Source organism: Pholis gunnellus (assembly GCF_910591455.1).
Source record: "Pholis gunnellus genome assembly, chromosome: 5".
NCBI lineage: Eukaryota > Metazoa > Chordata > Actinopteri > Perciformes > Pholidae > Pholis > Pholis gunnellus.
This window is the reverse complement of record NC_136531.1, coordinates 18,472,486-18,484,703: the sequence shown is the minus strand read 5'-3', so window position 1 is coordinate 18,484,703 and position 12,218 is coordinate 18,472,486. Positions and strand designations below refer to the sequence as shown.

Genomic DNA, 12,218 nt, shown 5'->3' with positions numbered 1-12,218 from the left:
GTTGTACTCCAAATAACATCGGACTATTGGTTAAATAATACATACATGCTGTTGTATTCATTCAAAATCTGCTTTCCCTCAGAAGAGCCTACAAGTGTGTGTCTGTGTTTGTGACATATAGTGCAGTGAGTTGACAGGAACAGTGACGCACTCTGACAGTCACTGCGTCACTCTCTCTCTCTCTCTCTCTCACACACACACACACACACACAGCTGTTAGAAGGCATTTTAGTGTCTCACTTCACAGAGGCTCCCCTAGAGTTTCTCTGGGGGCGGCTGTCGCTCAGTGGCAGAGGACAGTCCTTGAGCAAGAAGTGACCAACCTTGGTCCCCCTGCAAAAGGGGGGGGGAAGCCAACGACAACTGACACGTCACTTTGTTTCATGCATGAGCAAACACTTGGCCACATGTTACCTCCAAGCATGCTGGGAAGGTTAACGGTGCGTCGCGGTATTAGAATGCACGTATAGTTTGTTCTACTTATTCGGTCCTCTCTTCATTTAGCGTTAGTTCAGGGGTGCACAGACGCACTTGATATGTATGGTCTCATTTGAGTAATACAGTCATTGCATGGCGTGATTCACTCTGCTGTATGCCATGGATTTGTCGACCACTCACACACTTGCATGCGCACACGCACACACATAACTCCCCTGCTGCCCTAGGAGAGACTGTGGGAAATCCTTGGGAAAGGGTCATGACCAGAAAACATGCTCCGTATGCTCTGTCTTCTCCCTTCTTCTTCTTCTTCTTCTCTCTCTCTCTCTCTTCTGTTCTCTCTCTTCTGTTCTGTTCTTCTTTTTAATGTCACACAACTCACTCCTTCCACAGACCACCAGGGAACAGCGCTTTACATGCCGTTTATAGTAGCACTTGACCGATTCAGGTTTTTGAAAGCCAGTACTTACATTTTTTTAGACAGACATCTCAGAGGATTTGTTCCAAGCACTTTCATGCTTAACAAAAAAAATAAAATCACCAATTTGCAGTATTTCATCTGACATTCACAGTGGCCATATTGTTGTGGTTTGTGGTATTTTCTAAAACACAAACTACAACACTTAAAGAGCTTCAGGTCTTTAAAAAGGGCGTACTTCTTGTCTCACTACTTTGCATTAATATTCAACACTTCTTGAGAAATCCATCAGAGTAGAAGCATGCTGATTCCCCCACTACGGCCTTTTCAGACCTGACATTAACATGCGTCTTGGGAGATCCAATCACAAGTGGACAACTCTGGGAGTGAATGCACCCGAGACGTGTTTAGAACAAATTGAGATCCAATCGATGATACCACATTCAGAGGTGGTCTATGGCCACATCATTTTAGCAGTGCATACCCTAATGTGTCCTGGGCCACATTGAAGGACCGCCTACTCAAATGACGTGTGTGTGTGTGTGTGTGTGAGAGAGTTTATAGGTGTTGTACTGCCGGAGCGCACCAGAAGGAAGCTCTGACACCTTTTTTTTCTCTCTCGAAGTGACGAAACGGAATATTCGCAGTTCGCATAATCAGATTTAAATTCATAAACAGTTTTTTTAAGCGCTTGAAGATCCAAACACGTAACGCAATTATGCAATGCAAGAGAGCTAATATTGTAGCCTATGTTGTAAGCAGTAATGCCAGTAAGGTGTACGCCCCGCAATCCTCCTTAACTAATTGGAGAACTAGCTTTCTACCTCTGACTCTTCCCTGTAGTCATTCTCCACCTACTGAACAACTTCACGTGACTTCTTTGAGACCAAAGGGCGAACTGGGAAACAGAGGAAATTGTCTATTGAAGTAGGCAAGTTAAGGGAAAGAGGGCACACCTTGCAAGGGAGGCACTTTGGCTAACCGATAACTGCCCTCTTGACATTCACTACAGAGTGTGACTCCCAGTGAAGTCACACACGCATTATGGGGGAAGGTATGAATGAACAGCTAAACTGGTACGAGCACACTCCACCATAAGAAGGACTCCGCGTGTTTGTCTCGCTTCCTCTGCTTATGCTTTGACATATTGCGTTTGTGATTCGACAGCGCTGTGTCAGCGCAAAAGAAAAAGTCTGGCTGCCCACATTATCATCCTGGTATAGGAGAGAAAAGAAAGCTCAGGCTTGTTTGTGTCGATACCAATCGTCTTGGGCTGCGCTAAGCACAGGAAGCAGCGTCGGTGTCTTTGTACCACAGATGGCGCAGCTACAGTCATGGAAGGGGAGGAGAATGCCAGCTGAAATGGGCGGCCGATGACAGGCCTTTACCCACAGTCTACATCTACAGACTACAGACTAGTGATTGGCCAAATCTTATCCTTACTTTCCCCCCGCCTTGGCTATTAACTCTCTTTCTCTCTCTCTTATACGCTCTTTAGCTATAAACCAGTGCAAAGGAAGCTCATGGATTTTTTAACAGGCTTGAGGCCGCACTCTGTATCTATTATTCAGAACAGCCGTTTAACACAGGTCCACTCCAGCATACTTGAGTTGGCGCACACACACACACACACACACACAACCAGCTGCTGTTGCCACACTGGCACATACAGCTGTCGCAAAAGTGGAATTTTAAACAGTTGTCTACAAACACACACACACAAAACACAGATTAACTAGCAGAGAAATAAGAGATAATGTGGCCCAGTGTGCAAAGCCAAAATGAAGTTTACAGAGAGCCATGACCCGGCCTTGACACACACACACACACACACACACACACACACACAGATGCAAGCACATTTGATCCTCGACCCCTGCTAGCTTGACACTCAACGTTAACTGAACATGAGCTGTTCAGTTAGTGACAGTGACAGGCATGTCAGATAAGGCCTTGAATCATCAAGACTATCCACCATTCGATTAACCAGCAGTGTGCTTGACACGACAGAGGAAATATTTTCCCAAAGTGACAGCATTGCAAAAGTTTAAAAAACCCACTCCCGGTGGCCTGGTGGTCTGAGCTGCGGCTTGCCACATAACCACAATTAGGCCAAAGACCTTTGTTGAATGTCACCCCCCCCCCCCGCCCCTTTCTCTCAATCTCTCCTCCAATACTTCTTGTGTGCCTCTGTACTGTACACTATGAATTAAAAAGGTATATTGCCCCAAAACCCAACACTGATAAAGCATTGGCTCTTTATTGTATTTTCCCACGACTCGAGTGTTTATGCAAGCCCGCTCTATCAATATCTACTTAATGTTGACATATTTGCCGGTTTATTTAACACATTCGAGCAAATAAAATACTGCAGGGTGGTGCCAGTGAAGAAAATGCAAGTCACCTCGTGTGTAATAAAACAGCAAATGAGACCAGGTAGAGAGTGCATCCACCTGTGACGGGTCACATTCCTGTAATTCATTGCAAGGCTTCATTTTGGTTATGAGATAATACTGAGATAATACTTATCACTCCATGATACTTTAGTGTCTGTTAAATACAATTTGTCCAAACACTGTTATGTAATTCTTCATGAGCGCTCACAAACATAACATGCTGGATAGACTGGACGGACCAGTCAAAAGTAATTAAACACAATACAAGCAGGTGACTCATCTGCTTGGATTTAGTTCAGCACAGAAATGAACTCTTAAGACTTCTTCTAAAAATAGATGAATGTCTTAACTGCCAGGAAAGACTAGTTAACGATTCAGTGTATGCGTTTGCACACTACACATCAAATCAGGCTAGGACAGGACAGGGTTGGGCACGCTTATCAACCCTGAACACACACACACACACACACACACACACACACACACATTTGACTCAACACATTCTTGAGAAATAGGAATGACACATTTTTTTGTGAAATACATGCGGTGGATGAATACAAAAAAAAAGCAGATGAGACAACTGTGTGGGAGAGAGAATGACTGCCTAACACAACAGATCCTCTAAGAGAGAGAAAGTGTTATTACAGCTCTATTAGGATAGAGGGCGAGAGATGTAGAGTGTGAGGAAGAGAAGAAAGAAGACTATCCATCTTTTCTCTCTCTGAAACACACACACACACACATTAATGATAATGGGATTAGGAATTACCTAATATAATATTGTAGAAGGACATTATGTGAGTTATTGTAGGTCCATTCCGGGACAGTTTGCGTGTGTGCGTGTGCAGCACTGGCAAGTCAGGCAGAGCAGCACTGATCTTTGAATGTCTTTTCTGTTAAACCTCTTACTTTTTCCCAGCTGAATTATATCAATATTTCAGAACATGTGAGTGTTGTCTTTGTCTGTTGGCTGTGTGCATTGTCACATGTAGAAGGAGGTCATTTCCAAAACATGAGAGGCGCACAAGTAACAAAACACTGCTGCTATCAAGGATATAAGAGAAGAGGAATTTGTCAAGCTGGCCAGGTTTCAAAACTGCCTTTTAACCGTATGTTAAGTCACAAGAAGGATTAATCTATTAAAAAACTGCCTCGGTGTGAAAGCCACACCTAGGGTAAAGACACAACTTGTAGTAAAAATAGTGCTAAAACAAAAGAAACAGCAATCTAGCCGATTAACAAGCGCAATGTCTTTTTTTGTCCCTCTCCTTCACCAGCACACTCCTGCCTGGTCGTCGTCTTTCCTCTGATTGCACATGTTCAGCTCTCCTGTTACTGGATGGCATTTTTCTCTTCACGCCGTTATCATACACAACGACAACCAGAGACGCAGACAGACACACACACAGACACGCTTGCAAGACCACCTAGTCAAGCGATTACAGTTTGACCTGTGAACCCCGTAGGAGCGGCGTCGCTGAAAACCAATGAGGTAGAAGTAGAAGCAGGGCCCGAAACAACACCATGTTGGGTCACGGGCCTCAGGGCAACCGTCTCCTCTCAACTTTATACAGAGCATTGCTCTCGCATAAACGCACACATAGCACAGGCACACAGGATAGGAGATATTTACTGACATACAAAGGAACACTGAAAGTAGTGTGTGTCACAGTGCAGGAGAGGGAGAGACACAGAGAAACATGCACAGGCAGTTTACTCTACAAAGACAACATTAAAAGGCCGAAACTAGTTTCTACCCTCTGTGCTCACCTCTCAGTTATAAAACTCTGTGTGTGTGCACGTGCATCTATGTATCTAAGGCACAAAGACTTTGATCATCAGTCATTTTGTTTTATGTCCTCGGTGTCTTATCTTCAATCGTAAAACATGCGCACACACACTGTGTTTGACAGGCCAACGCAGCGATGTGGCTGTCGTCAAAAGGTGAAGATCTGAAGAGGAGAGACAATTAGAATGCTGCAGAGAGAGCAAACTTACTGCTGCATGTCTGCTGTGACTCTTTACTGCTCACCTCTCCTTCTCCCCGTACTCTGTAATAAAACTAAAACCTGCTGAAAAAGGCTGAGAAACTTTGGCTGCAGAAAGTAAGCATGAAATACACTTCTTTTTCTCTTTATTTTTATTCTTTATTCATCATTTATAGTTTTCTTTTAATGATTATTATTCATTATTGTCGTGGAACCGGTCAATATTTGGTAAATGTGCCTTAAAATGACATAAATGCTTATTGTTAATATAGAATTTTCTGCTGATGAACTCATCAGTTAATCACCTAATCTCACGACTCTAGATTGGGCGGAATATGCCTTTTTAAATAACAGATATTTAGATTTGTCATAGTAGAAAGAGCAAAGGCGTTACGAATGACATTAACAATGTCAAGAATCCCAGTAAGCAATGAAAGCGAGCCAGCATGCACGGTGGCTAAATACAATTCAGCCACTAAGTGTGACATCAAAATGTCTTATTTTCATTATTGCCTCGTGTATCTTTTATATCTTGGTTTAATGCCTTTCTGTCTCCGATCGCCTTCTTGATGAAAGGTGCGATACAAATGAATTTGCCTCTCCTGGTCTTGTTTCTTTTGTAAATAAAAGCCCTGCTATGAACTAAAAAAAAGTGGGGCAGTGCTTGAGACAAACCGCCAACCTTCCCTAGACAGCCTGAATACAATGTGTAACCATTTCATGACATCGGTGAGCCAGGAAAACTTCACCATCAGATAAGTTACCATTTGTCTTGACCTATTAGTGTGAAAATCCCAGTCTCAACAGAACCTCACACAAACTCATGAATGTATTTCCATGAAATTTGGCACTGCGGTCAATAAACTACTGATAGTGTATTTTGGTGATCGAGCCGTCGCATCTCCCTAACTCCACAGGAGGAAACAGGATGAAAAAGGGGATTTTAATAGACCTCAATCTGCAGAGGAGGATTTGCCAATCAAAAAAAAAAAAAAAACAGTTAACAAGTCGTTGACAAATCATGGCCTCTGATGGAGGTGGTATGGAAGTGAGATGCTTCTCTATGAGATGGTAAAAATGTTGCCTTTTCCAGGATAAAGCCAGAGTGTAGAATGGCAAACGACCCACTGGGGCTGGTCTGCCATTTGCTTCTGCATGTGACATGTTTGATTTAGCTCAGACTAACCATCCTGAGGCCATGAACTTCCCAAAGCAACACACTGCTTTGGAAGAATACGTATGTTTGGTGTATATGTACACACACACAAAGAAAAAGACACAGGCAAACAAGCAACAAATTTGTGCGCGCAAACACACACTTCCAGACTCACACCGACTGAAACTGACCAGGTGCCAGTGTCAACCTATGATACCATTAGACCAGTTCAAGGTCTGAACCTTGAGTCTGCCGATGTATACGACATGCTGAACTATACCGAGCTGTGACTAAAAACGTAGACGGAGTAATGCACACACACAAACACGTCGGGAAACGTCACAACCTAATTTCCCCCAAGCTGCGAAAACTCAACAAGGGGTTACAGGCAACCCGAGCAGGGGGACTGTGGGGTAACAGATGACAAGAGTGAGATTCAGGTAACAAGGCAAAGCAGGAAAATAGAGGGTGTAAATCTCCTAGTATCTCACTGGATATAAATGAGAGTAAAATGTGGGAAAAACTGCACGATAAACAACAAAGTGAAAACTGAAAACGGACATCTCCTGAGACTACCACAGATAGACGGGGAAGAAATCATTTGGGCAGATGTGGGAGAAGTTTACTAGTCCTAATGTGCTTGAATGAAAAGCCCTTTTAAAAACACACACACACACACACACACACACACACACACGGAGAAGATAAGGGAAGTGTAGGCCTGAGTAGATGCTGACAATCACTGGGGTGGCCAAAGAGTGACTGTCTATGACTGAGAATTCGACAGGCACACACAAACTGTTTAAACTCAATGTATTAATGGTTTCAAAGCGACCGAAAGATCCCTTGAGTGATTTGTCAAAGTTGTGTCAATCGATTTTGTAACTTTTAAAACTGCTTTAGTGACATTCATTTTTCTTTTTACATTTTAGAGCAATTGCATTGTCATATTTTAATTTTATGAAAACAGAGCCACACTATTGAAGTGCATATAATACACACTGTATATACTATACACTGTATTTGTGTACTTTTCAGAGTTTTGCACAGTTCAAACTGTATCTAAGATCACAAAAATATTGCTTATTTAGCCTAGTATTCTAAATCCTCACTGCATACCTGCATTCGTCAACAGGGGTATGACTCATGCCTTCATTTTTCATTAAATACACACAGCAGATGTGTGCGATTTGGCAGTTAATACAGTCTTGACAAAGTCTACGTTTCATGTACTGCACTTCGGTGGGACATTGACTACCGCAGCGTCAATCCATCACATGTATCACTTAGATTCAGCGAACTACTGACAAACTACCAACTCGCTGCATTCATGGTCAAACAAAGCTAAGTTTGCTGAGTTGTTGTTGTATAAAGGAAAGCGTGGTGAAGGGTATTTAGGGACTAACAGAAAGAGGATGGTTGAAAGCACGCTATATGCGGCAGATCTCTCGGGCATGCTGGGGGGGGGGGGGGGGGGCTAAAGCAAAGCCTTGATTAAAGACCAACAGCAATAAAGCAGCGTTACACAACAGACCACACGTAAAGGCCTGGGTGACAGGTGAGAGACCGAGGCAATGAATGTGATAACACAGCGAGGATGAGGAAAAGCAGAGGGAGAGAGGTGGAAGGGAAGGAGACGGAGAAAGAGGGGGGGGGGACAAAAGACAGAAGAGCCAACAGACAGATAGGAGCGATGATTCACTTCAATATGATCATTTATCGTCTTTCAATGGAAACATATTGTGATGAACTCTTATATCGAGATATCGTGATACACGGTTACGTCGTCTAAAGTCATGATAGCAACCAATAACTCAGTACTGTGTTCCTACACAAAGCAGTAGTGATGTGATTCTGACAAGTCATTCAGTCAACAAGATTAGATTTTTTTTCTACGTCCATTTCTCAAAAGAAAACTAAAAAAACAATGTCAACCCCTCTTTCTCACTGCTGGAGAAGCAAACAGAGCTGGAAACTGTGCGTCTCTGTTTGAGCAGGAAACCATGCGATGCCATTCTCCCCTTTTCACTCCCTCAACAAAAGCTGCATGTCAATATCTCACTCTGTCACTGTTTGCCAGTCTGGAAATAGAGAGTGATGGCACCATTTAGAGCCAAGTGTGAATACACTCTGACACAAGGCCCTGACAATAGAACAGACAGTCTCTATTCTGTGAGAGACCTAAGATTAGAAGGCCCACGAGGAATCCCCTGCTGGAGAGAGTTCCATTGATGCTGCTCTCCAAAGAGTATTGAGACAGGCTAAGTGTGTAAATGGTGGGGGGGGGGGGGGAGCTCAATATGAGCAGTAGATGTTGAACAAGTTGCAGTCAAGTGAAATGTATTTCCATATCTTTGATGCACTGTAAGGTGTCCGTCTAGTCGCTCACCACTATTCCCATCCTACAAGCGTTGGGCCAAATATGATGAACTCCTGTTTAATCCACTGAAATCCAGTACGATACCTGCCTCAGTACAGTAAAGCCGGTCAGCCCTCCTATTATCAGAAGCAATCTCTCAGCTCAAACATTCTGGCCCACCACCACAACAAGCTTACAAACACAGTCAAGAGATATAAACCGAGTGTTCGCTCAGCTAAACACATTTTGCGTGATTAAAAACTGCATTTATTCCAAGAGAAGACCTGATCTGTGTAGCAACATCATCAAATACAACAACCGTTAAGTCCCAGTGACGCGTCTTCATCTTCTGTACTGTGAGTATTCTCCAGTGAAGCAGAATATATGGCGTTGTACAGCTACAAGAGGGATTTAATCAAATTGGGACGCTAAAAAATATAGGCTGGCTTAGAATGTACGACGAGCTACAGAGGACTGTGGCTACAGACTCACCTTCTGATTAGCTTAAAGTTGCAGACTGATTGATGGATGTCATGATATTATTGGTGGAAATTGATCAGTACTAGTACTAGTAAGCACACATTTTGTTTTACAGGAAAAAATATGATTGGATTTTGATTGAGAGATTGGGGATGTTATGTAAAAGGGTTAAATGTAATTAGTTTTTTTTTAGCCATCTCTGCTGTATAACGCCAAATGTATACTCATCCTGGCATCCTGGTGCCACGAGCATCATTAACACAGTTATTATGCAAGTTGTCAACATGTGTCTGTAGCAAGGATTTCAAATCCATTTTGGTGTATTAGAGGGTTCTAATCTCGATGACACAAGCCTTTGTCATTCAAATACAGAGCTCCAAAATAGATCTGTGGAATGCTGCTTTAAACATTCACGCAAAACCACTGATAGCAGAAGGCAGTTCAAGTCATTATCGACATAGTAATGTGTCCTTGAGCAACAAAATGGCATTTAATAGTGGTTGCTCTTGTCATTTCCTGTTCTAAATGATTTAAATTGGTTTAGTCATTTCTGAAACATTTGCGATTTCATTTGCGAACCCCACAACATGTCTGTGTTCATGGTGCTCAAATCTCTTAATCCTGTAGCCCGATCTCCTGTTGGTACAGCGTTTCAACAGGACTAACTGGTCAGATCAAATATTTTAGTGTCGTCTAGAAACGCAGTGAACCCACTAAACCCTGGTGACCAAGTGCTACGGTGAACATGTTCAGACAGTGGAGGCATTCAATGTTGACCCTAGTCCGAATATATTCAAATGCAATGCACTCTATTATTCTTAATAGTGCTGTTATTGTTATTATTACTATTACTACTACATATTTTTAGCTTTCGCTGCACTGGTCGGCTTTGTATCACGGCTGTGGCTCAGAAGTAGAGCGGGTAGTCCAGGATCTTTTAATTAAAAAGGGAAAAAAAAGAAAAACACACATTTTCAGTGGTTGGGCACAATTTGGGTATCAACAAGCCATTCAGATTTGGCTCGGCTTCCTATGTCACATGCAAAAAGAAGTTAGAAGTGAACAGCCACTTACCCTTCAGTTTCTCCACTACACTCTGTCCGGCTCTCTCTGCCACCTGTCCGTCCTCCCTCTGGTAATGGTCATCCAGGAATCGGGCAGTAGCTTCTGACAGGTGGACCTTGCCCGCCACGCCCAGCTGCTCCATCAAGTTAGCCAGATTGACATCGTTTGACCATACGTCAAACTTGAAGCGCTTTATTCCCAGGATCCCGCACAGGACGGTGCCCGTATGGACGCCAACGCGCATGCTGACGGTCTCGCGTGTCTCCTGGCAGAACTGCTCGATGGCCTGGATCATGCCCAAGCCCATCTCTACACAGCAGTTGGCGTGGTCCGGCCTAGGCTCGGGGCAGCCAGCTACACAGTAGTAGCAATCTCCCAGAGTGCTGATCTTCTCACAACAAGTTAGTTCACAGAGACGGTCGAAACGTCCAAACAGATCATTGAGGAGGCCCACCAAGGCTGGTGCTGACTTATTGGCAGACATCCTAGTGAAACCCACAATATCCGCAAAGAGGATGCTGACAGGCTCCATGCGTTTCATATTGAAAGGCCGAAAGATTATCTGTCCACCGGGGATGGAGGTCTTCTTGCGTTTGTGATTGTTGTACGGGTAATTCTTGGCACTTGTGGCACTTTGGGCTTGTGAAGCGCCACCGCTTCCTCCGCCACCCACGGAGACGGCCGAGGCAGAGCAGGCGCCAGAGGAATAACGCTTGCCAGAGTTCTCACCGCCACCCTCATCGTCGCCTTGTTTCATCAACTCGTCGGCAACTCGCCGCGGCATGACAGAGTGGATCATACGCTCTTTCAAGGCCTTCTCCACCTCCAAGTCTTTGCCGTGCATGATAGCCTGTCCAACTTTAAGGAAGGTGCTGCGGGAACGCACCTCCGACATGATGAACAGGTGGATGCCGATGACATGGGCGCACAAGTGGAGCAGAGCTTTGGCCGGGCCTAGCCAGCGGAGGGTGTCTTCTTCCCAATCGGAACCTGAACCCTCTAACTCTGCGCCCCATCTAGTAGTGTCGTAACTCTTTTGAAGCAATGGCAGCCATTCTAATGCCTCAAATAATATAGAATACAGGAGCCCCAGCATCACGGAGGCATACAGACGGACATGGAGGACGCTGTATAACAACAACAAAACCTCCATGCACAGGGAGAAGGTGCCCACGGGGGAGATGCAAGGGGTTGGAGGTCGTGCTACTTGGTTCGGTGAGGGATATGAGGCGTTCCCACCGCCAGCCCACTCAGTGTAGCCAGCAGTCTGTGTCTGTGGAGCTAAGGTAATGGCGAAGGTGAGTGCGATCAGGAGCAAGGAGGTTTGGTTGTACAGCCATGTGTAGGGCTGGGTTAAGGTGAACAAAAAGAGGAGCACCAGGAGGACTAAGAAGGAGGCTGTGGGTGCGAGGAAGGTCACAGGGTCACAGCGGTCATTATTGACCCCGAAGTACACCCCCCAGAGTACAGCGGCCACTGCCAGGTAGATCAGGACATAACGGAAGCGCCGCTGTGTCTGAGGAAAGCACCTCTCTTGGCACGCGTCTTCCAGGATGGGGGAGTCAAACTTGGGGTCCCAGCACTGAGCAGCGGAGCGTTCGAACAGTGGCGGTGCCTTCCTGGGCACCCTCGAAGTTGAGACCCCAGCCGGTTTCGAGTCTGCTGAGCTGCAGCTGGAGGAGATACTGTATTTGTGGAGGTTAGGGTTCATTTTCCTCACGGCCCCGTAGCCTCCAACTCCTCCCCCTGCTCCTGCTGCTGCTCCACTGCTGGCAGTCCTCAGTGGCTCGTGGTGATGCACGTGTGGCGCGCTGTTGCTAATCCGCACGGTCACGGCGCCATCGCCGGTGGAGTCACAGCTCACTTCGGTGCCGTGCATGAGAAGCTGCCGGTGATGTTGCAGAGTGGCCATATCGAC

The 12,218-nt window shown here is 44.9% G+C and overlaps 1 protein-coding gene across 2 annotated transcripts in view; it reads right to left on the bottom strand.

Annotated features, from left to right (window-relative positions):
- Positions 1-12,212, bottom strand: part of LOC306695846 (adenylate cyclase 9) — a gene marked incomplete at its 5' end in the record, with an annotated part of 32,985 nt that extends 20,773 nt beyond the window's left edge. For both annotated transcript variants that reach the window (XM_079159243.1, XM_079159244.1), the window contains one exon: positions 10,310-12,212. In XM_079159243.1, the coding sequence (XP_079015369.1) occupies positions 10,310-12,212 (1,903 nt within the window). The remainder of the gene's footprint in view (positions 1-10,309) is intronic.
- Positions 12,213-12,218: the final 6 nt, after the last annotated feature.